The following is a 25,228-nucleotide window of genomic DNA, read 5'->3' on the forward strand; positions in this document are numbered from 1 at the left end:
TTCACAAGGGATGCACAACAATAATAATATAAGTTAACGGACTGAAGAAATGCCTTATTTCATCTAACAAAATTCAGTTTAAAGCCGATTTCCAGCACTGAAGATGCACGAACTAAAGTTCGATCTATGTACAGAGGGCTCTTCTGAGTTTGTGAATAATTGCTGATATTTGCATTTTAAATGAAAGCTCATATCAGGTTTTGTTCTTTTTCCATTATGATCAACAGAAAATGTTCAGTGTTACAGGATCAGGACCAGTGTGCATCACAGGATGCATCTAGTATCTACTTCCTCTATCTCATGTGATAAGATTTTATAGCAGTCTTTGCTTGCTATCCTGGAAAATAAAATTTCCATAGCTAATGCATCAGGAGGAAAGGCTTAAAATTCTTATTAAACCCAGAAACTACAACAACAACAAAAAACAAACATAAATTAGAATAATTAATAAGAAAAGCCATGACCAACCAAAAATGGTTACGTTTCCTAAAAGCACAGAGAGAGAAAAACCTCAGGAGACTGACAGCTAAAAGCCCAGCAAGTCCAAAGTCATTCCCTTATGCACTCAGTCATGCAAAGGTCCTTTCTGAAGCTGATGCCAATTTTAAGGTTTAAAACACAACCCAAGAATGCTGTTCTTACATTCATGCTTTACTAAAGCTTTTCAGCTGACTCCTTCCACCCTGAGATGCACCAGGACACCCACGAACAGCAGCAGTCGGGGGATGTTTTTGTTCCTGAGTACAGCTCAGCCCCGTGGTACCGCTAACTGCTCTGTGAGTGACATTGAACTGGACACCGGAAAAACTGACACCTCTGTGAATCATGCCCAGTTTATGTTTTCTGCTTTAAGATTTATGCATGTTGAGCACAGCACAGAGCACGTTAAGTTACAGTCCAATGCAACTTAATGATTCTCTTACTCAATGCTTTCACCTGCATAATGGGGCCGCCTCTGCTTTCTTGCCGAAAAGGAGAGATGCCAGAAGAAATACTGTGGGGAGGAAAGCCGTTCTGACAGTCCCAATAGATAACTAAGTACCTCGAAGATCTCATCTACATTTTCTGAAAGCTGCTCTGAGGTGATTTACTTAAGCACTGACAGGGCACCTTACAAGATGAAGGAGTAGCTGTCTACCCACCCTTTTTAAACACTGTCACTGGATATTTCACTACTGAGTGCCCCATCTCATCCGCCTCAGCATACAGCAAAGGAGAATAAATCAGCTGCCTGTTACAAGCAGTCTTCTCCCCTCCTACAGCTGCAGTGAGAAGCAGGTTGGCAGCATACGTTCCAGGTTACCTGTTTTCACGCACACTGGACTGCATTTGTGGGCAATGCTCTGCAGCTGAGCTCCCTTCTCTTGTTAACAACTCTTTCCCCATTTCCACCACTGTTCAAGTCTGTAACAACAACTCCGACATGTGACAAGCTAGAGGAAGGGAAACATTTAGCAGTGTGAGCCAAAGAAACTAGACATGGAACATTGCTGCTGCAGAGGGTGAAAATGGAAAAGATGTTCAATGTCTGAGTGAATGAGTTAAAAAAGATTTGAATATTTAAACATAGTAAGGACCTGAAACCTTAATTATCCCTCAGTTTTCCACTCAGCAGCTTTGACATTTGGGAACTGAAAGTACATGGAACAATCTGACACAGGCAAACATGCAAGTGTCTGTCCATAGAGATACAAACCATAAAGTGACAGGCTTTCCACTTCTACAGATCTTTACATCTCAAAATACAAGGCAAGTATGGAAACTGTCCATTGAGTTTTCATTTATTTTAATTAACTCATAAGAGAACAGTAGCTTATATCAAACCAAGGGTTTTTTAATCATAGAATCATACAGTGGTATGAAAAACAGACAGATAAACTTAAAAATGAAATGGAATTTTTTTTTCTGCCTTTATAGCGGTGTCCCCTGCTGAAATCAATGCAAATCCAGTGCTCACAAGGCTCTGATATCTTGTGAGTTTTTTTCTTATTTTCTTTGAGAGGCCTTCTAGCTACATAAGCTGCTAACTTCCAAGATTCAAAAGATATGGCAAAAACTATATCTTTAAAACTTAAATATATACACACACACACACACACACTCACACACACACATATATATAAATTGTGTAAATGTATGAATGCAAAGCACATCAAATTAATCCTACTAGATTAATTAAAGATAGAATTATTGTTGCCCAGGTTATCTAAGCAACACTACTGCACAACAGAAAAAGTGCTTATTTAGATTTTGAAAAGTTTTTCAAATAAATTAGATTTTATTGGCATTTGCATTAATCTCTAAATTAATCTTCACACAGAGCAAAACAAAGTACAATTGCAATTTTCCCATCTTCTTAGTTTTGATTTATAATAGCATATAAAAAATACAAAGCTCCACAATATTTACATCACCTATCATGCTTTGAGGCACCACTTTAAGGAACACTATTATTCTTTATTTATTATCACAAAAAATGTTTTCAACCTTCAAGAAATCAAAACAAATTCAAAGCTAACTCTTTTCCAAGATATACTACTCTCACTAGCTCTCACAAATACATAAATCTTGAACAGTTTTCCCAATAAACTTCAGTAGCCCTTCAGCTATGGTGTAACCAATGTAATCAACAATCTCCTGGGTCTCTTGCAAAGAAACAATATACAAATCAGAAACACTGAAAAGTATTCTGATCATTCATAATTCTGGAAATAACTGCATTTTTTACTTTTTGATAAATACTTTAAAAATATATCAACTTACTTACATTTGCAGCTGAATAGCCCTAGTGGCCTAATTCAACCACACATTACATTTGATATAATGTTTTATATATGGTATATTGCTATTCCTCTATTCCATATTAAATGCAACAATCAGGGAAAATGCTCACTAGACAAGGAATGGTTACTGCTCATTTCCAATTAATAAACTGCCTTTCAGAACCATAGCCTGATTTCTGAGTGCACTGTTTCCGTAGAATGTCAGGAATACTGCAGACAACAAAGCCTAGAGTGACAGCTAAAATGAAATAGTATTGTTAGCTGCAAGAAGTCAGCTTCACACCAGGTATTGCACCAGCCCATGCCAGAAAGATTCAATGTTTATTAGGATATCCTTTATAATTACTTTTAGAGTGCAAAAATTAGTGTGTTTTTCTCTCAAGTTTCATCATAAAATACTATTTCAACCCTCTTGGTTCTCAGTTCAGATCAAAACAACTGGCTGCTATCAGTTAGCTTCTAGTCTGTGAAGCCTCCATTTTAAGATAACAAAAAGGCAGGTTTGTAGTGCTTGAAAACAGTTTGAATATTTCTGAGGGCAATTCTAATTGCATTTAGAAGCCTAACACTTTCTGCACTGATCTTCCTCTCTCTCTTTTTTAATTACTAAGTCTTTTGTGTCAGAATCAAGGATTATAATTGAAGTTCAATTCAAACCAAAAATGTAGTCAAGGCATATGTAAATTTATTAAGGCACCAAGTAAAATGGGATTATTTTAAGCACACAGCTCCTAAATAACAAGTATAGCTTGGGTACGGCTAGGGTGTGTGGATATACTTAGGTGACTAATTTATATCTAGGCTAAAGACACTGAGTCAGAAATAAGCTTTACTTTAATTCCGATTTTTGCTGATTTAAAATCCTAAAAGCTGAAGCTGGGAGCCAGGCAAACAACACACTGAGACATTGTAAAGAATAACTCTGTTCCCATCAACTGTGGGAGAAAATATGCAAAGAATTCTCATTGGTTGCTTCTCTTCAAATATTTAACCACGACAGTTGATATTTCTCCCTAATGTAAAATGCTCTATTGTTCATAAAAAAAGTAGAAAAATGTTTGATTTAGTTTTGACAGTTTCTTTGAACAAGAGCACAAGAACTCATATTGCAAAACACTCTGCTCAGTAAAACGAGGACCAGAGTAACCGAAACCGTGTGCCTAAAAAGTACAGCAGTGTGCATGGTCAGACTGTGGTGGTTAAGGGAAACTCCTCCACCCCAGGACTCCCTTCCACCCCAGCAGGAATGGTAGCACTGTGCGTGGCCAGCTCTCTGTGAGACAAACCTTATCTTACAAAGGGTGCTTGGACAGCTCTCTATGAAAGTCTCTTTTCTGCATATTGAAAGGGAAGGCCGGGCTGCAAATGGGAGTAAAGAGCTGGGGAAAGAACAAAAAATAATGCACATAGCTCTGCCAGCAGTTGCAGGGCATTTAGAGTGAACGAGAATTACATGACTTGATTTACTTCACAAAAACTGATTAGTAAAACCCCCTGTGGATTTCTTAACTATACTGTGGAGGGATATAAGATTAGTGTAGCAATTCCCATCATCAAACGTATTTACTGTTAAAATATTGGATTAGTGATGTTGTTATCCACTGTTCCAAGATTATAAAGTGATTCTTTAAAATTGAGCAGAAAAATACTGCACTCTATCATTTGTAATTAGATTTCAGTCTGAGGGTTTTTGCCTTTCCACAAAAAGTAATTGTTTCAAAAAAAGAAAAAAAGAAGAAAAAAAAAGAATGTGCACTGCACAACAAGAAAGATAAAGCAAAACTAGAAAACTAGAGTTGCAAGTCGTTTTCCTCTTTTGCTTTTGAGACGAATGTTTCCCTCAGCCTGTACCTTATTGCTCCTGCTGGTCACACTCACTGCTGCAGTAAGACACCAGGTGGTAATAAAGCCATGCTGGTGCCGGATGGTGCTTATTTATGAGACACATGTGGATGTACACTACCTGAGACTGACAGATCTTTAATCCCTGGATATTCAGCCCCCCCTGAGAACTCCTGGGGGAACTATAAACCTTCACAGATTGCATTTTCATGCAGCGCTGTGGAAAGGGAAGAGCAAGAGGAAAGAGGACAAAAGTGTTCATTAAGGTAATTACACTACATTTAGGCCAAGAAAATTAATGCAACTTTATCCTGGCTTTTTAGCAAGAGCAACTGAAGCTGTTAGAATTAGTAAAGAAAAGCTCCAGCACTAGTAACACTGCCTTTTCATACTGTACTGTGTGAAGCACCTCCAAGAATCTCTTGCAGACATTACTTTTCTTAGATGCAGACATGCAAGAATCTAACAAAAAAACAAAACAAAACAAAACAAAGAAAGGTTTAAACCAAAATACTCTGCTGCTGAACAGTATTAAGCCAGGTAATCTTAATCATTGCTCTTTTTCTTTATTTTGGTAAAACCTCACTCTTTCTAGTTTTATTCAATTAGTAATATGTAAGAATAAAACTGTTCATGAATTCAAATGATCCCAATCTCTATATTCTATAGCAATACCATACAAAATACAGACTTTAAAATAGTATCTGCAAAGTTCAGAAACTTAAACCTGACAGATCGGTTTGATATTAAATTGTCCTTTGTCTAACTGACAATAATCATAGAGGCTATAAGCAGGTATTCTCAACTGCAGTAACTCTAAACAGCCTTGGCAGTGTTTATCAGCTAAATGTTTAATCAGACAAAGTGGCAAAAATACAACCAGAGGAAAACATGGAACTTAGCATTTAAATAAAGCCTGTAAACCAGTGACAAGTCTATTTGGTCAACTACTAGCACACATTCTTTATCTGCAAAGGGTTTGTCCCACATTTGTCAGAATGAGCTTCAAACTGTCCAGGTAGGGACATCAGTTTCCATTCATTGAGTTCACAGAAAATGATTCAGAAAAATGCAAGTTAAATGGCATGGCCACGAAAAAGAACTCTCACCTCTGCAATGTCCCATTGCTCTAGGAATTTATTAAAAAAAAAAGACAGAAAGAAACTAAACAAACCCAACACATAAGCAAACAAATATCCCCTACCCTAGAGCAAAGAAGTCAACCTGACAAAGCACCATAGTTCTTTACTTTTCCAAGTTTTTCAACTAAGCAGCTACATCTTAGATGAATCCTTGAGCAAATAAGGGAAATCAGAGCCATGACAAAGCATGAAACACGCAGCCTTCCCTCCTTCCACACAGAAAGCACTGTGCTCTGTTTCCATCAGACTCTGTGTGAAATTGTCCAACCACTAATATGGATCAACTTCTCACCTCCTGGTATTAGGGGACAGATGTGGTGCTTTCTGCTTCGCTGACTGTTTGGCCTTGAACACCGAAGCTGTGCTCTCAGCTGTTTTTTTTTCACTCACTGTGTTGATAAAACATATCCCACAGCAACTCTGAACATAGAAAATGCAGTAAATGGCCCAAGAAAATGTAATGATTTTTATTGTTATTATTAAGTAGACAAAAGTAGTGAGTGTTTCCCTTAGGGAAGAAAAAAAAAAATCTAAAAACTTTCATGTAAATAATACCGTCTTGTAAATAGGAGTTGGTTTTACTCACGACTCATTCTGGTGGCTTTTAAATATATTCCTCCTCCTTTTAGAGCTGGGAATCATTTGCTTTATGAGTACCATTTGGAACATTTGCCTGTTGCTCATAAAATAGACAAAGCTTTTATTCATGCCATGAATTTTTACTCACTTTATACAAAATATCTAAGGAGGGATTTGCAGGGGCCAGAATTACATCCGTGAAAGAATTAACAACTAATTTAATTTTGTGCAACAATAATGGCTCCAGCAGTTTTTGATTTTGTTGATTACATTTCTTCTCTCCATGAAACAAAAAGGCATACGGGTGTTAGCTTCTTTGTGTGAACTTTTTTAAAAGGCAGGGTTTTTTTTTTTTCCAAAAAATGAATAGGAGTGACAAAAGCAGTTTACATGTTTTAATCCACATAACTATTAAACAGAGCAGTGGCAAACACAGCTTTCAGAAGTGATCAGGTAACACAATGAAAGAATATGGAAAAACAAAGATTTTTTTCAGCACTGCAACAGTCCAGTAGAATATTTCTTCACCAACGCAGGCAGCAACTGCACAAGCCACCAGAGAACTGGCTGCAAAAGATCACCTCTCTCACCCACATCTTCATGCAACAGACCATACCACACTGTGATCATTGCATCATGCTGCTTCCAACCTCCTCTCACAGCTCAGAAACCCAGCTTCTCCCTTGAGTGCCAACAAGCTCAAATTCAGCTCCAGCATCAGGCTCTTTGCCTCCCTGTAGCACTTGCTGCAAGCAAGGGAGCAGGAGTCTGCTATCCTTCCATAACGATCCATTAGCTGTTCAGCAGTAACTGCTTTAACAAAACACTTCCCTCAGTATTTTCGTGCCTGCACACAAGAAGTTACTGTCTATTAGTAACTATAGACCACTGCAAGCTCCTGTGGTCTTGTGCATAAACATTATTGATTGCAGACACAGATCAATGCACTCCTAATGATTGTGATTAGCAACTGTCTGGATAGAGGCGCATGGAGTTTTGGCTGTGGAGTTTTGGCCGTGCACTACTCACAAACAGGCCGTGTGTATGATGTATATGGGCATAGTAACAACTTCCACAGCAAGGAGGTAAGAGACCATGTAGTGGAGGGTAACATCTGAGGGTTTTCCCTGCAGTACAAAGCTTCTATGATTGCAAATAACAGCCTTCTTTCTGCACGTAGAGGTGCACAAATAGCCCATGTGATTAGAGTGAAGAACTTACCTTTAATGAACTACCAGCAATGCTACCAAATTGTAATCAGCTGTGTAGATCCTCCCATAAAAGCCTGCACATTTAGTATCACCATTAATTTTAAAGCAAACATACTAAAGCATGAACAAAGTAAACAATAGTAGAGATGTGTGTTCTTTCTGTTTCAAAATCCCTACACTGTTTGCCACATGTTTCTGGAGTAAACTAACCTCTCAAACAAGCTTAAACTCTAGGATCCCATATCTTTATAAAATATGGAAGAAATGAATCTGAGGCTGTTGGTTGACACTTGGGTAAACATGAGCCAGCAGTGAGCCTAAGTAGCCAAGAAGACACTGAGGCCCTGGAGTGTGTCCAGAGAAGGGTAATGAGGCTGGTGAGGGATCTTGTAAGAAGCAGCTGAGGGAACTGGGATTGTTCAGTCTGTAGAAGAGAAAGGGAGGTAAAGGGAGACCTTATCACTCCCTACAAGTGCTTGAAGTGAGGTTGGGTTGAGGTGGTGGTCATAACGAGCGATAGCATGGGAGTGAACAGCCTCAAGTTGTGCCAGTTCAGGTTGAGTATTAGGAAAAATATATTCTCCCAAAGTGTTATGAGGCACTGGAATGAGCTGCCCAGAGAGTGGTTGAATGACCATCATGCCTAGAGGTGTTTAGATATTGCAAGAAATATTTAGATGTTGTACTAAGGGACATTCTTTAGTTTTTAAAACTAAACAGGCAAAATTTTTGTTTGGGCAGATTGCTCACAGCCTGAAAATACAAGGCAGAGCTCTAGACTACAGCAATGCTGTAATTACAGAGCAAAGGTTGCTACCTCTTCCTGGTTCTCTCAATCTCTGCCAGCAAATTCTCAACTTTGACATTACGCACATAGATTCGCTGCCACCTTTAGCAACAAGTGAGCACTGCAGTGTCAAGAAAGGTTCTTGTGTCATGAAGAAGTGCTGTGCCAAACAAATTGCAGATCTGCTGCTGAAGGAAAAATGCCCTCACATCCATAAAAAGCAGCAGCACTCTTCCCCTGGGAATTTGCAGAAGCAGTCTGGTTTTGCAGGTGGGGCCTCCCAGCTCCCCACTTCATCTCTACCCCTGTTCCAGCTCCTTCTCTTGTAGGACCAATTCTTATGACCAGAACAGAAATATTCAGTTTCACCTACACAATGAACTATCTCTTTCTTTCCCTCCCATTGCTCAGAAGCCACATATTTCAAAACGCAGTACAGTGCTCTGATACAGAGGGAATAAACAGCAAAAACGGATCTGACCTTCTGCATGTCAGAAATTTACAATGATTTGCTCAAGTAAACACAGAAATGCAAGACTAAAAAATCCAAACCCCTTTGTGTAAAGAAACGTAAGTGCTGCATATTAATCGCTCCATTGCTTTATCTTATTTGTTTGTTTGTTTGTTTGTGTGTGTGTGTGTGTGTGTGTAATTAAGTATTGCTTCCTTTTCGGTTAAATCCTATTACACAATAGGCTGATCTTTCAAACCTTCCTTTCAAAATAACACTCCACAAACTCCATTTCTACACCAGAAGATGCTCACAATTTCTCAACATGCCATTCAGAAAGTGGTTTAGCTTTGTAAGGTTTTGCAATCTTTCAAGTATGTCAGGAACACAGGCTGAAGGAAAGATAATTGTGGTATTTCTACAGTAGAAAAAAGCTGAATCAGATCCTGAGAGTTTAACTAAAAAACACTAACAATCATCCAGATAGCCAAACAACAAAACAAATCATTTTGACATATGATGGTAAGAACCACAGAGCTACCCTAAAAGCAGTGTTTCTTTAGAGCCCTAGATTGATTCTATTAAGACTGAGAAAAACCACCATTAGAAAAAAGCATTATGAGAAAAGTCATTCCAGCCTACCTGTGGCTGAGTCCACGGCTCCAGCGTTGATTCTTTTAAAGGAGTTTGTGGCCTTCCCATTTCTTTTGTGTGCTTTAAGGAAAGAAAAGCATACTTCAGGTTACACGTTCAACCACTCTATCAGTATTCAACATTAATTTCCCTTGAGGGAATAGAACAATACTCATGCACAAAATTCATACAAAATAATCAAAATATATGATGACTGCATACATTTAGAGTAGACTGCAGCTCTGAAATTTTTGCAGCCAAGTAAGCTGATTTCCATAGAGCAGCTTTAACCTTCCAGGTGTGGGGGTGCATGTGTCCATCTGTGTGTGCAAGTGAAAAGGCTCAAACAAAAACCTGAAATTATTTGCCAACACAGTGAGGTTCAGCAGCAGAATTTCCAAGAGAACGGCTTGTGCTCTCCAGCTTTTCACTACCTTGGAATTTTTCAAGATTGACTGTCCAAAGCAAATGTCTGTGTAATCAAAGAGATTAAAATAGTCTTCAGAGAATTAGATTTGCTGACCTTTCGCACTTCTGCTTCCATTTTTTAGCATTATTGAAACATTCAGCAAATAGTTGTTATTTTCTGTAATTGCTCTGCTTCAGTAATAAAAATGTAAGAGTAGTAAGCACTGGGACTAAGCACTGAATAGGATGCCAGCTCCTTTTAATTTTCTCCATTTCCAAAGGAAGAAATTCTGCATGTTGCTGCATAGATACATACAAGTCTCCTTTATTTATTTATTTTTCCTAATTCTTTTAGGTCATCAAACAGAAACAATGAATTTCACAAAACAGATCTTCTGCTGACATATACTATTTAGGTGCCAGAATCTTCCTCCTCCTGAAATAGAATATCTCCATCATGCTACTCTTTGGACAAGGCCTTTGACAATATGCAATATAAATATCATCCAGATATCACATCATAGAGATCTAAATGCCAATGGAGATTGCAAAGATTGTCAAAGTGGGAGTCATATGCCATTGGATTTTCTGTCATATGCAGTAAAATATGATGTCTTGGAAGAAAACAGTTTTTTGAAATGCAGAACTTGTGGGCAACTTCAGTTAACATGGAACATTCACAAGACTCATTTCAAAAAAGCACCTTATTAAATGGAAATCTTGTTTTGGCAGGTTAGATTGCCTGTAATAATAGCTTAGAGACAATCATTTGTACCGTTTTTGTTATTATATTTTGGGGTAGCAACTGAATATGATTCATTCTTGAAGTAGAACAATAAAATGCATTTCAAAAGAAAACAGAAATAACCACAGATACAGTGAATGCTAAAAAGAGTTAAAATGAATGCATCTGGAAAGGGAAGGCTGTGTTTTCCATATGTTCAAAAGCAAATGTTTCCTACCTTATAATCTTTCTTTAAATGTAATAATCAAGCATCAAAAGGACCCAAACACATACTGAAAATTATTAAACATATCAATTGTGGTGCTAAGATACTGTAATAATTCCATATGGGATAACCTGCCAGGAAGTTACATTAAAAATCTGAGGATTTCTTTACAAATAGTTTTCTTTTGAATTGTACATCATTTTTTTTAAGTAAAACATTGGTCCAATTAGTTCTATTATAGAGCAGAGGAAAAAGAAAGCAAAAAGAATATGTATGAGATCATAAAGCATGAAGGATAGAAAAGTACATTTAGGTGAGATAGCGCTCAAAACTTTTGAGTATCACTTTAAAACAATGTTCTGCATTTTAAGTATGATGACTCAGTCACATCTTAATGCTGAACTTCTCATTGGCTAGCACCTTGGATTCCTCATTTGCTAACTACTGTTTCCACTACCCAGAAACCAAGCAGTACATTTCCCCCCTCCAAAGGAGAGCATCAGTGACATAACACTGCAAGAGTGACACACAGAGCAGATCTCGGGGCAACTACTAGTTATTCTGCATCCTGTAACACATGGAAGAAAGATGAAAAAAAAAAAAAAAGTACTGATCTGAAGAACCTAAAAGTCACTGACATGTTTTTTAATTGCAGAATAAAAATGACTCAAAACATCTCTGAGCTGTCACTACACACAAGATAGCTCTCAAATACCAGCACTTGGACTGCTTACAAACAGCACATCTGCTGCAACTTCAAACTCAGCATGTTACGAAACTCAGGTTGTGCAAATACCTGTTCTGTACTAGCAATTGTACTTCTGGTCTACACGATGCCTACTTAGGGCATGCTGAGATACACTCACATTCTTCATGGATTGTATAAGCTTATCCACAGGTTCTTTTTCCTTTTTTTTTTTCTTCTTTTTTTCTTTTTTTTTTTTGGAAGAGAAGGATGTGGTAATGATAGACAATCCTCCCATGAGGATCTTATTCCAGCACAGACAAAAAGCTCTTTACTAAATGCAGGAAGGTTTTGGAAGCCTTTATCCAACCCCATTTTGCTTGGAGCATCATCCTACAAGCTTCTGCGGTTTCTATGATTTCTCTGAAGAAACAGTAGGAACATCCCCACAGTCTTTTGTTTACATTTTCTCTACTTCCTCAATTTGACATTTAAGTTTCACACATAGAAGAAAATTGTAGTCATAATGAGATAAAGATGGAATGATTTCAACCTGGATATTATATTATGGTTTCAGCAGTCCATTAAAGCTCCCTTAGCTCTTGTACATGCACAGATTAGATTCTTTCTAGCAGGCAGAGCAAGACTTCTAGAATAAATGAGGTTCCCTCCAGTTTTGATGAAACGCCTGCCAGTTCTGGTACAGCCAACAACCCCACAAGCACAGGGCATTTCTAGACCACTGGTTCAGTTCTGTCTTATACAGCTGCCCTGGTTCAGGCACTGGTCAAGATAGAACAAACACTGTGGGTTTCACTGACTTTAAATGTTTCCTTTATCTTAGAAATCCCAGTGGGAAATGCACTACTGTGAGCAGCTATTCCCCAAGGCCAGGCAAACCTGCCTATCCACAGAAAGTCCAGCTTTTAGTTTTTTCTCATTTAAGAAAAAAATGACATCCATCATCTTCTGCCCAACCCCCTAAAAATTGCCCTGATCAACTATGTCAGCAATCAATAAAGTCCAACACAAAGGCTTGAAATACTGAAATTATTGTGCACAAATAACTTTGCTGATATTTGGAATGTTCTGTCTACTTGTAACAGCAAAACAAAGCTTTAATATTTGATCAAAGTAGTCATCAATCTTTTTTTAGGCAAAAACGAAACTCATCATGAAAATTTCCTGTTGTTTATTAGGAACAATGAGTTAACGAACTTCTAATTACTTATGACAGTTTGGCAGGCAATATCCACACTTTCAAAATCTACAAGAGAGAATAAATTGTACAATGGATTCTAATGCTTATGAAAGTCATCATTTTAAGTCAGGCTTCAATTTTATCTTTAAGTTGCCGCACTCCTGATCTCCATTCTGAAATATGAGGGGGAAATCTTGTGCAATTGAGACTATTCAAACTAATTTTACAATGATTGCGTGTGCAGAGATCTCCCTTCTGAGAGCATCCTGTCCCAACACTACTCAGCTCCTGGGATCTGTTCAGGTCAGGCTGATCCATAACAGGACACTGCTCATTTGCTCAGCCTGTTTCCTGCAGCAGGCTCAGCTCTCTGGCCTAAGGCTCCCTGTGCCTTGGAGAGGCAGGTCAGGAAGTGAGAATGTGGCTGACTGAAGGAGTACCCGTTCCCCGAGATCCTGTCTGACAGCCACCTGTCAAGCTCTCCCTTTTGCCTCTCTCTTCACAGTGCATTGCAGCAGAAGCAGCCAGCAGAGCAAGCTGCCCACCTGTGCTGGCATCAGTGCTGGGAGCTGCTGGAGGCCAGTGGCTGCCCACGCTCAGCTGCTGCTGGGCACAGCATGAGCTGCAGTGCTGGCCACATCTCCTGGCTTCCTCTGGCTGGACTCCTGAGCCTCTAATGCAGAACTCATACTCTGAAACCGTGGGAAAGTTCCTCCCTTTTTGTTAAATAACGTTCAACTGGTTGGCCTCAGCTTCATGAGCTGGGCCATTAAAGTAATCATAAAAACATACAGTAACTTGACCCATGGGTATGACCAATTTTTCAATGACTATTACTTTTCCAGACCACAAAGGCAATTTGTTCTGGCCCTTAAACTTTCTGTTCCGGTACTAAATACTGGATTTGTTCAGCTAGGAGTCATCTCCTTTTCATCCCACCTCCCTGTTGGCAGGTTTTTGCTTTTCCACAAAGGAAATCCGGATTTATTAAAGTTAAAAAGAAATGAAAAAGTTATGATGTGACAATTCTGTTTTATGTATTTTGATTTCTGGAAAAGTCCTAAAATTATCTAGACGGATATTACCACCAATAATACTAATGGTTATTGATTGCTGTGAGAAGCAAAAGGAGACTGAAATCCAAAGATAATATGCTGCATTTTTCTCTGGTGCCTTACAAAATTGCTATGGCAGCATTAAGATTGTCTGACTCAAAAGTGTTCCACTCCGGCACTTTACAAGAAGGAGAAAAAAAAAGAAAAAAGTCTTTGTGAAATTGTCTTTCAAGCTGAAATACTGTATTGCTTAAAGTGAGATTTAGGGAATGAACAGCAAAAGACATTCTGTAAGCAATATATTAGCACAAAGTCTGGCCAGGATTGCATCTGTTTGTTTGGGGCTGCTCTTGTCTTTTGCAGTTTTGCCATAAATTACACTTTTTAGACCTGCAGCATTTACTGTTTTTCCATCCCACTTTATAATTATGAAATCATGTATACTAATTTCACTGTCCAGAGAGAACATCTTTATCATCACACTGAGCCAGAGAATCTCTATAGCCTGAGAAAGAGATTATCTCCATGAACAATGCCTCCTTCTTGCCTGTAAGTTGATTTCAGGTAATTGGATTCCTGCAGTCTGCTTCTGCAATCCCTCAGGTGAAAGGTGATCACTTTCAGTGAAAAAAGGTTAATTTTATGTAACAGACCGCTGGAAAAAGAGATTTTGTTCCACAATTCTGAGCTTTAGATAAATATGAAAATAAATCTGTATAAAGTAAATTTTCCTATGGGAAAGCCATAGGATAGCTGAAATCAAGATGTTAGAAGAGACTCATATGGGAATGCTTTTATTTTCTGTTTGAGAAACACATCAGGTCTGCCTTTTGCCAAAGAACAAAAAGACAATTTAGTGCTCACAGATTAAACCCTTTGTGGAGTTGTCAGTAGGGAACCCACAGTCTAGACCCCTGAAATGTGATTTAGGAACAAGAACAACTAGCTTTTCATGCCAAACAGCCACCTGGCATCACCATTTACACAATACTGCTTTGGCTGCAGCGACTGCAACTCCCTTGCTGGAAATACCAGCATGCCTTGTGATGTTGCTGCATTTCCTCCAGTGATTCCTTGGCCTCAACTGTGACAATTTAACCCAGCAAGTCTGTAATGGTTCTGCCAACAGGCAGCTTTATCTTGCAATTACCTCTTCAAAGACACAATAAATCACCTAGTGCATATACAGTTAGACAGCAATTATAAGGGCATGATCTCCAGAGGTGCTGTGCAGCCTCCATCATTTAGAGCTGTTACACTATTACTTTAGAAGAAGTGGCTCCTCGCACACTTCTGACCTCCTTTTGCCGCTAGGTGCCTTCAGGCACAGCGGGTGGCTGGTGGGAGCTGGGGGACAGGAGACCAGGACCAGATGTGAGGAGGGGGAGGAGTGGTGCAGCTACTAGGAGAGCTCAGAGGTTTAACAAAGCCTGACATGAGATTTGCCAGATGGTTCTGTATCGGATTGTAAAACTTTAAACTAATCTTCATTTAAGAGTTTTAAGGGCTGTATCCCTCTTATAAAGCCTCTTGCTCTTTTGCCTGGTTGATTCTGGTAAATTATAGATCAGACTTTAGAAAACTGCTTCCATGAACAGCGGCTCCTTAAATCTCAGCTAAACTGAGCAAGAAGATTACATGTTATTATGATGTAGCACAGCAGGATTTTTGTACAGCAAACATAATGATGTAGAGAAGGATAAAACTATCATTCTGCGCAAGGAGGTCATCCATACGAGAACAATGCTTTTTATACAGCCAGCAAATCCATACATGGGGAATCTGCACATGGCAAATTCCTTTGCTTCGTGGCTCTGTCAAGAAACCCTACCATAAGCCAAAGACAGATCTATATTTCAACATCTTACAGGAAGGAAGATGTCATTTGGGAGAAATTATTCCAAACATTACTAGAAAAAAAGTATCTATTTCAAGGGCAATTTTAGGGTAAATGCATCCTTATTGGTTTTATGCTAGGAGAAAGGATTTCCTCTGAATCCCCTGTGAAATGTCAGATACTGTATGTGGTATTAAAAATTAAAATGCTCACTTATCTTACAAGTGCACATATATACTTTCAATTGTAAATCAAATACGCTCCATATGGAAAAGAAGAAAGCAATGTCAGAACAGTAAGGTGCAGAAAATCTCTCTACCTGCTGTCAGTATTTGTAACCTTATGCAGTATCTTCACAATTGTACTGTTACACATTAGAGAAGGATTTTAGATATTTTAGGCATTGAGCGCTGACAAAGTTGAAGTGAGAAGGAATAAAAGTATTGTGACTGCTCACAGGAGAACTTCAGTAATCAAGAGATTGAAAACATCATGTTTAAAGACTCAATAGAGTAATGTCATTACACTTGTGACCTAACAATCTTTTGAACAGCTGATACAAATATTTAAGTCTGTTCAGTTTTGAGTCAGCAGCCTCTTGAATTTGCTCTCATTTTCATTTTCTGTGCATGATTTTGAATGCAATGGAGTAATGTCAAATGACTTCCCCTTTCTCTCCCTTTTTAATTGAAGCATTATTTCCCGCACATGAAAGCTTCTGACTTAAAGGCAATCAGGTGTGATATTCACAGCTCAGGGCTTTTCAAAACGTCACACATAGGAATTACTCGGATTTATCCTAAAGCTCTCAGTAAGAACATCAGCATTCTGGAATGCCTAAGAAAATTTCCTATCTATGATATTATGCTTCTCAATTCTTTTTTGTTGAACCAATTTTATTACATTTAAGTAACAATCAGATACTGTTTCACATCTGTTTTATCTTGTTCTTCGTTGCTAACGTCCTAGAACAAGCTTCCCCAGCTTTAGAAAAGATAAAAAATTCTTAATCAGTGCAATTCCTGCTGGCTGTAAGAACAAACGTATTCTCACAAGTTCAGATAATCCTAACAGAGCAAAGTTACTTCAAATTTTTATCAACATGGGACAATTTTTTGATTGTACATGTAAAAATCTCAGTGGAAATAGCTGATAAACTATGCTCACACTGCATGTTTTGACTTGAAAGTATTTACATATATAAAACTAACGTGACATTATATGTTACGGTATTCTTACATCAAGTGAAATGTGAAAAAAAGCATAATATCAAACAACTTGTTTTAGCTGCCTGGGCTCAACTTAGCTTTAACAGAATAAATATAAACGTACACAAGTCTGTTTTGCGACGGAGATATAAAGCATCATGTTAAAAATGTAATACATGGTAGCAAAACTATGAATTTTTATCTTCACGCATATTTTCTTCAGAGTTGTTAAAATTCACATTTCCTCTGATACCCTTTGGAAAAATAGTTTCTCTTTCTGTGGGTTATCCAGAAAATATAGCATAACCTCTGCCAGCATCCACCTTGTCCAAATGTTTCTTTTCCTTGGGCCTGTCATCCTCTTGATCTATGCTGTGACTAAGTTCAACATTATAGAAATCCAGCTTCTTATAGCAAACATTTGCAATTTAAATTGCTTTCTCTTTCAACATAAAGTCTGAATTGGATAAAGGTGTTAAATGCTAAGACTTCCTAGTTGTTTTTTTTTACTTTACTAATCAAGCAAAATAAAATTACATTATCACAGGCAGCCAGGGCTGGCTAGGACCTAGCAGGTGGAGGAAGGCCTGAATGGGAAACTCACATGCCAATTACAGCCAGAGAGAATGGCTGACAAACTTCTGCACTTTAAGCTTTGAAGTGTGGCAGAACTAAGGAAGATATGCCACCTTAAATTAGATTTTTCCAGAAAGTTGATAAATAGGCTTACTCATGAAGAACAGCAAGACTAATCTGCAATTCTCTTGACATTAGAGACAACATGATCTATAGAAGCCTTGTTGGATCATCAGTTTTTTTCATTTGATGTCATCCTATTTATATTCCTTATCCCCAGCTGTGACTATTTGTCTTCTAAAATGTGTTTGATTTTTCTAGTGCCTATTGTTGTTCTTAGTATATGAAATAAAATAAGCAGTCTGTTCTTGAGGTGGAAAAGTATTTATGGTATAGGTATCTGTTCTGGACATAATGTCTCAAAAATATATATACATAAATACACAGATGTATGTGTTTGTGTTTGGAAATATTTTTTTCTCTTATCGAGTCTGTGTAAATTATTCAGCATGTTTCCTAACCTGTGGCACAGAATTAGGATTGAATATATACAGTCTAACTTTCAAAACAGAGAGGAAAAGGGAAACACATAAAGGAGTCACTAAGGCTAAGTACAGGCAATCGTACATCCATCTTCCTCTGCAGCAGATAGATACAAGGTGGATCCATCATCCTGCTGAAGTCAGGAATGCCTTCAGGCTATACCAGCAGAAAAAACACAGACCAGCCTTTTTGTAAGAATAAACTTCTGTAATCACTTATTCCTGTCCTGTGTTATTTAGTTGGGAGTTTGAAATCTCAATATTATGATAGTAAAGTCAATTACAAGTTCTATTACACTCTTGTCAACAAAAATAAACCACTGCCAGTCTCATTCTGTAGCTCCTTCCCTTATACAACTATGCACATTGGCCTTCCATTAAGGTAAGCAACAGGAAAATATTTATTTCTCCAATTGCAAGACTACTCTCCACAGACACAAACCTTACCATCACCCTATGTCTAGAATCCATTCCGAAGTTGTAAGAAAAAAATATTTTTATATTATTTATTTAGCTGCATTAATAGTGTTTGCTGTCAAGGGAATAAAACTTCTACTTCAGGAAGAATTGTAAAATTTATCATTTTTTTAGCCAAACATAATAATATGCCATAAATAATGACAGTATAAAATTGCTTCTCTTGCTGACTTATGTAATTCTGTCCGTTTTGTTGCCCTCCTGGAAGGAGGGAAACCAGCCTGTGGTGTGATACCACCAGACTTTCCTGGATGTTTAACTCCCTCTGTATTTATGGTAGATTTGTACACCTGGGCTTTTGGTGGCCAGAATGCAAAACAGGCAGGCTGAGAAGCACTCTGGTGCATCTGCTATTTCCTGTCCATACTCTGATCAGAAACCTACTCCAAGGAAAGGCAGACAGTGAAGGCAGAGCCCGGCTCCTCCTGCTGCACCCAGCACAAGAGTTACACCAGCTGCCCACACCGCTGCAAAATGTGACTGCTATTCTGATTGAAGACAATTAGATAAAGCTTAGAAGGTAATATAATGAACACAACAAAAAAATAAAACCCATGCTCTCCATAGGTTTTTAAATGAGGTGAGAATTGAGAATGCAGAAGGATCAGGTTAGATTTGAGTCATTTAAATAATGGGCAAGGACAATATTTCAGAAATACTGAAGAACACCAACAGATGGGTGTTAGGGCGGTTTTAAGGATCTCTGAACTTAATTCTGGTGAGGAGTCTTCACTTAAATCAGTTTCTGAATGTCTCCTATGGTGTTGTACCGAGGTCTGAGTACATTCTCACCTTCTAGTTTAAAGTTTAATTCTGACTCATACTGTTTCTCAAGTAATTTTCCTGACACATTCCATGTTTCATAATTTACTTTCTGTTATTCATGAATTATTGAAGGAAAAATTGTTTTTCCCCTTCAGGCAGGGCAGGTGGAAGAGAAAAAGAAAAACCAGAAAACTTCATATGAAATGAAATGTTCCATATCTATGGAATTAAAGCAGTTTATGCAAGTCCCTTTCTGTTAATAAGTCTTGTTCTGGAAAATTTTTTAAACACGGATATTCTGTATTAGTACATAACAGACTGGTATTAATATCACTCCACTGAAAGCATCATAATCCTTGTTTTAAAAATGCCAAAAAGTCATTCCTAAAGCAGCAGACTCCCTCTCTTAATTTTGTCTAGATAAGAGACAAAAAACCTCACTCTTTTATAATATTGGGAAGAAAATTACTGTCATAAAGTAACACATTAGCGCACTGGAAGTAGATTTCATAATACAGAACACTAGAATTTGACAAAAGACACCTTTCAAAACAGGTGCATATTCACACACTTTCTCTGTCTCTCTCTCACACATCTCAGAGTTCCAGAACCATTCCAACATTCAACATTTTGGATGTGATACATGAAAATGTAATATATTCTTGTTATGCATTTTGATGCAACGGATTCTTACGCTGCAGAGGATTCTCTTATTAGAAAATGCACTGCATAAGTCCTGCTCTTTTCTAAATTATTGTAAAGAGTTATTTCTTCACCTGACTTCCCAACAGTAATTTGAACAGAAAAAATAGTGAAGACATGATAGCAGAGACTTCAACTTGAAACAGCCTACAAGAAAATACAGCAAGCCTTGTAAGATTCAGAACTCCAATTTTTCCCCCAAACAGCTAGAAGACAGTGCAAAAACTGGATTTTTTTTTTTGTTATTTTTTTAGAACAAAGTTACATCACAATGGATTAAGGAATGCACAGTCACAGAAGCTACTATTTTGTTCACAGAGTTCTTATACACACTAAAGTAAGCGGCAGATTGGTTATTAAGGCGTATTGCTTTAATTCTTTACATTATGTATTCCAGGAATAACTATTTCTAAAAGCTCAATTTATTAAGATAAAAATCATTGGAGCATCATTCTGATGGAAGTTGAGAGGTTTTCCTATCTCACTTAACAGAAGAGATTTGCAAATAAGCATTTGGAAAGGCAGAAACATAGGAAATTGCCATCACTGGATTTCTGAACTCTTTATGCTGAATTGCTATTTGTCTTACACTAAGCCCACTTTCAGTAAAGTAATATATGGCAGTGAAATCAGACACAGTAGCCACTTTCATTAATGTATTATAAACTGCATATATGCACTTTATCTATATGCAGCAGACTGGGAATAATTTCACTTAGAAGGACTGAGATAATTTTCTAAAAGGTTACGCAAGTCTTCTGTGATCTTCTGTAATACACATTATTTATATGTTCCAGAAAAAACAACATTCAGTTATCTCAGGATTATTGTGCTAGACTTGCTTGTCTAAATTCAAAATCCTAAGTATAAGGAACACTCACACAACAGTGCCCCTTAGACCTTTTCAGATCACATGTTATTATTCAGATCCAGTACTCTGTGTAGTATCACTGAAATGAAAGATCTGAATTCATTCAGTGTGATTTCTACAGGAGGAATTCTAGTGTAATGCTGACTACAAAACAAAACAAACTAACAGGAAAGATCTTGGTCTAGTGTTACTTATTTTCACAGAACATTTGATTAAGTAAATGTAAGCATAACATAGCATTATGTGTAAATTAAAATATCAACAAGAAAGATCAAATAAAGATGATTAAAATTATCTTTTTCTGAAGTAGGGAAATAGAAACCTCTTCCTCCCTCAATCCTTTAAATATTTTCTGTTAGTCCCACTGAATTGTAAGTAAAGATACAACACCATTATTACAAGAACACAAAGCTGTTGCTATCTGTATATACAGTGATAGGCAGCTTCAGCTTTCCAAGGTGAAAAGTATCTTTCTTTTCTTTATTATTCCAGACTTATCTCAAATTGAGCAGTAAAGTAAGGAGGAAAGAAGAGGCCATGCAAAACTTGTTGACTGAACCAAACAGAATTTTCCAGGCAAGAATATTCACTACATATAGGCTGACTATACAAATGCACCAGCTTCTCTTTCCTTCTCTATATAATCGAGAACAAACACAGCATATCAGTACTAGTGAAGCAGAGCAAAGCAAACATCAAACTTTTCATGTCCTTCAAAATGTCTGTGTTCAATTCTGGTGCAGCATGCTGCTTGGTACACCCAGTCAGACTGATGTTAGTCAGCCAAGAGCCTATTCTGACAATATCTTGAAACAATCATCTATTTATCTTTTCTTCAGCAAATAATAAGTTTGAATAAAAATGAAAAGAAGAAAAACAAAATTGCCACTTGTGCTCATTCACTGGATGCTAAGGGACAGTGCAGATTAAAATACTAAAGAACTGAAAAGCCTCCAAAGAGGAATATTTTTAAACAGGGAGTAAAAAGGCATTTGTTCTCATTTATAGACAAACACAGATTGTACTAAGAAAATTTACCTGCTGGAAATATGTAAATAACATAAAATAATTAATAAAAATGATAAGTGGCACACAAAGAAAATAACAGACAGGAGTTCCCTCAAACAAAGATGCTTTTGATATATAGCAGTAGGAACAGGTGTCATGCAACTGATGTTAGACAAAAGACATATGGAGTTATGATGTTAGATAAAAGACGTCCAGAGTGCTGAAAATTTAAAAGCAAAACTTTTTTTCTGTGTACCACAAATATAAAACCTGGGACAACAGACATAATCCTGTATTGTCCTGAATCCTCTGAATGAGGAACTTTATATGACCTCTGTTTACTGTGAATGAGTACAAAATTTGGACAATATTTTATCTTTAGCTTTATAAAACAGCACTATTGGATTTTGCCTTTCCTTGCAATGATAGATGCATGTTAAATGCACAATCTTGTGGTCAGTCATGGGCATGGTTCCCAACTGATTGGAAGTTATGTAAAAATAACAGAAGGTATAAACAACCCAAAATGAGAATACTGTACTAAAATTAATACATTCTTCAGAAGATTAAGTTTTAGAGAAATCATCAGTTTTAAACCTTGGAAATTTATTTTTAAAATTGTTCCTTATAACAATCAGATTATGCTTTCGTATTTCCTAATCAAATATAGCAAGCTTATGAATGACTATTCAGCATCTACCTTTTTTATCATCAGTAACTGCCACTTCATGTATTTTCTGCAGTGATACAGAAGTGCCAAAGGGTTCATGCCATGTGACAGCAATTTTTCAGTTTGTTTAAGTAACAGAACGTTCTGTGCTGACAGATCAACACAAGATACATTAAATCCTCAGCAGACCCGTTTATCCATTATTACCTGCCAGAGGACTACTGCCTGTGTTGTTCAGTGTTCCAAAACAGTTCTTTCAGAAACTGAAAAAAGCTACATATTTTTAAGCTACTCAAAAAGGCTGAAGAAAGTCACAAAAGATTGTAATATTGCCTTACTTCCAGTTGAAGTGCCAGCCCTGTCCCTGCAGTTGAAAAACTGAAGTTAGTAACAGTTTCTCCTAGGGGATTAGAAAACAACTGTAAGGAGAACAAACAGGCATAAAGTAAGGGAGCAATCTCAGCTAAACTGTAGATGGTAAAGGTATACTATTAGTTTATCATTTCTCAGTCAAATAATAGATGATAGCAACACACCAGTTAAACCATAATAAAATTATAAAAGTATAAATGAAGCTTTCCTCTACGGAGACAAAATAAGATACATGGTTGTTATACCTGTAACATATTCTGAAGTTTGCAATATGCTTTCTTTTACAGTTTATTCACTTTCTTTCATATTCTAGCTGTCTTTTAAGTTGTCACATGTGTTGTTGCTGCTCCCCTTCTACAGAGAGTAACTACAAGGCAACAAACAAGTGCATCCTCACAAATCTCTGATTATTGAGAGAATTGTGGACATAGAAAGAAATAGAAATAACTTAGAAAGAAATTGGACAAATCAGAAAAAAAAGAAATAGAAAGAAATTTTGGACTTCAGAATTTTGTTTCATGGAAATTTTCTAAGAACTATGCTATATTAGTGAATTCTTATACTCTTGTTAAATTATCTCAAAGATTAATCACAATAGACATAAAATGGTGAAGTATCATGTACTCTTATTACGTGTTCCACCCCTATTACTAGAGAGACAGAAAACCTAGAACCTAGAATTACTCTACAAAAAGACAGTAAATAAAACAATAATAATACAGAACCAATATTGAAACTTCCCATAAAAATATAGCTATAAATACATCAACTAATACAAAATCACACGTTTTACAGAAAAAAAATCCACCGTGGAAATCATTTTTCCACTTCCTTGTTTACAAGTCTTTCCTATATTTATCTCTGACTTTATAGAAATATTCTACCAGAGCATAAAACATCAATGATTCATTTTTAGAAAAGCAGTTTGTTTCAGCAAAATGTAGTGTGGAAGAATCTTATCATGAAAAGCTAAAATGACTATGAAGGAAATTACACAGCTCCAGTAAAGTGTTAAATAGTCATCTCCTTACAAAACTTAATAATATATCATGATCAGAACTCAGAATCATTTAAAAAAATTGTAATATTTCTCTTCCAGATACATACTGGGATTTGACTTTTGTTTTCTTTCTATCTTCATCCTTCAGAAACTTTATGAAAATCTCTCTCATTTGTAAAACTTCTTCAAATATATTTCTGCCAGTAATTGACTTCTTTCATTTTCCTCTATCATGAATTCCCCACCACGACAGTATGTTCTTGGCTGTTTTGAAATTAGCATTTAACTCTACATTCCTTCCATTCACTTCAGAATGGATATACACCATTTTACTCTGGGGCATCATTTCACTTGCTACTCCCCAGTTGCCTTTCCAGCAGACTCTCCCACAAACTTCTCACTTCAGTAGCTTGATTCGCTGCCTCCTCTAACTGTCCTTCCCATCAAATCAATCCTTTCACTTCTCCAGTTTTTCTGAAGGTTTACCTCTTGACTGCAAAAGGAAAATTGGAATCATCTTTCTATTTTTTCTGCACTTCTCTCTGTCAGTGGAGAAAGATTCACTGCATATTATCACTGTATATTAAGCATTTGCCACCACAATTGGGTTCATAGAACAAACAAGCCAGTCAGTTCCCAGACCTAGAGCCCATCAGCACTGGAAGATGGCAGATGGCAGGAGCACTGTGAACACAATGCCACATACAAAAATGTTGCCCCATTTTCTTTTAGGATATTTCTTTTAGAATAATGCCTTTGCATCTTTACAGTCTGGGAATACTTCTTTCACTTTTAATTTTCAGACATCATGGAGCAAATTAATAACTCACTTCCATGTGTGATGTTTTTTCTATCTAGGAAAGAACAACACATTAGGTAGTTCATTGAAAGAGAAAGAAAATGGATACAGATAAGGTAAACAAGCCACTCCTATTGAAATAAACAAATAGCATTTTTCATCTTACAAGTTAAAAAAAAGAAAAAAGAAAAAAGAAAAGCATGGTGTAGCAGGCCACGATACACACAGGTATGTATTTGCAGATCAAGAAAATTCCATGGGGACTGCTCACAAAACAGTAGTTAAAAGGGCAGAGGGCAGAGATCAAATTAATATATTGGGTTTAAAGGAATAAGACAAAATACCTTGTTTAATCTATGGTTAGAGTGCTGAGCACAATACCAGCCAGGCCATGGATTTGACAACATGGCATTACAGAGTAGCAATATTCAGAGCTGCAACAATGAAGACAAAATAGCGGCAATCACCAGAGTGCAGTGAAGAACCTCCGTTTCCAGCGCCTTTAAGCCTTTCTAAGTTGTGGGAGTGAGATCTTTATAAGTGATAATTCCACCCTCTGGCACTTCTAACACATTTTTCATAAGTAACTCACATTTGCCCCTGTTAGCTCTGATGTGCTTTACAGTTTTAGCAACACAATGTTTCCTGTTTCTGCAGATTTGCATTTGTCCATG

General features: G+C 37.1%; 1 protein-coding gene across 5 annotated transcripts in view; it reads right to left on the reverse strand.

Moving 5' to 3' along the window:
• Positions 1 to 25,228, reverse strand: part of PCDH11X (protocadherin 11 X-linked) — a 395,938-nt gene that overhangs the window by 227,281 nt on the left and 143,429 nt on the right. Inside the window, exon 3 of one of the 5 annotated variants that reach the window (XM_065729490.1) lies at positions 9,438 to 9,509. The exons of 3 other annotated variants lie outside the window; for them this stretch is intronic. In XM_065729490.1, coding sequence (XP_065585562.1) covers positions 9,438 to 9,509 — 72 coding nt within the window. Of the gene's footprint in view, positions 1 to 9,437; positions 9,510 to 25,228 lie in introns of those variants that run through there. One more of the 5 variants, XR_010621798.1, reaches the window with a different exon arrangement.

This window comes from Cyrtonyx montezumae, unplaced genomic scaffold (assembly GCF_038088225.1).
Source record: "Cyrtonyx montezumae isolate F1298 unplaced genomic scaffold, pur_monq_1.0 scaffold_11, whole genome shotgun sequence".
In the NCBI taxonomy this organism is placed as follows: Eukaryota; Metazoa; Chordata; class Aves; order Galliformes; family Odontophoridae; genus Cyrtonyx; species Cyrtonyx montezumae.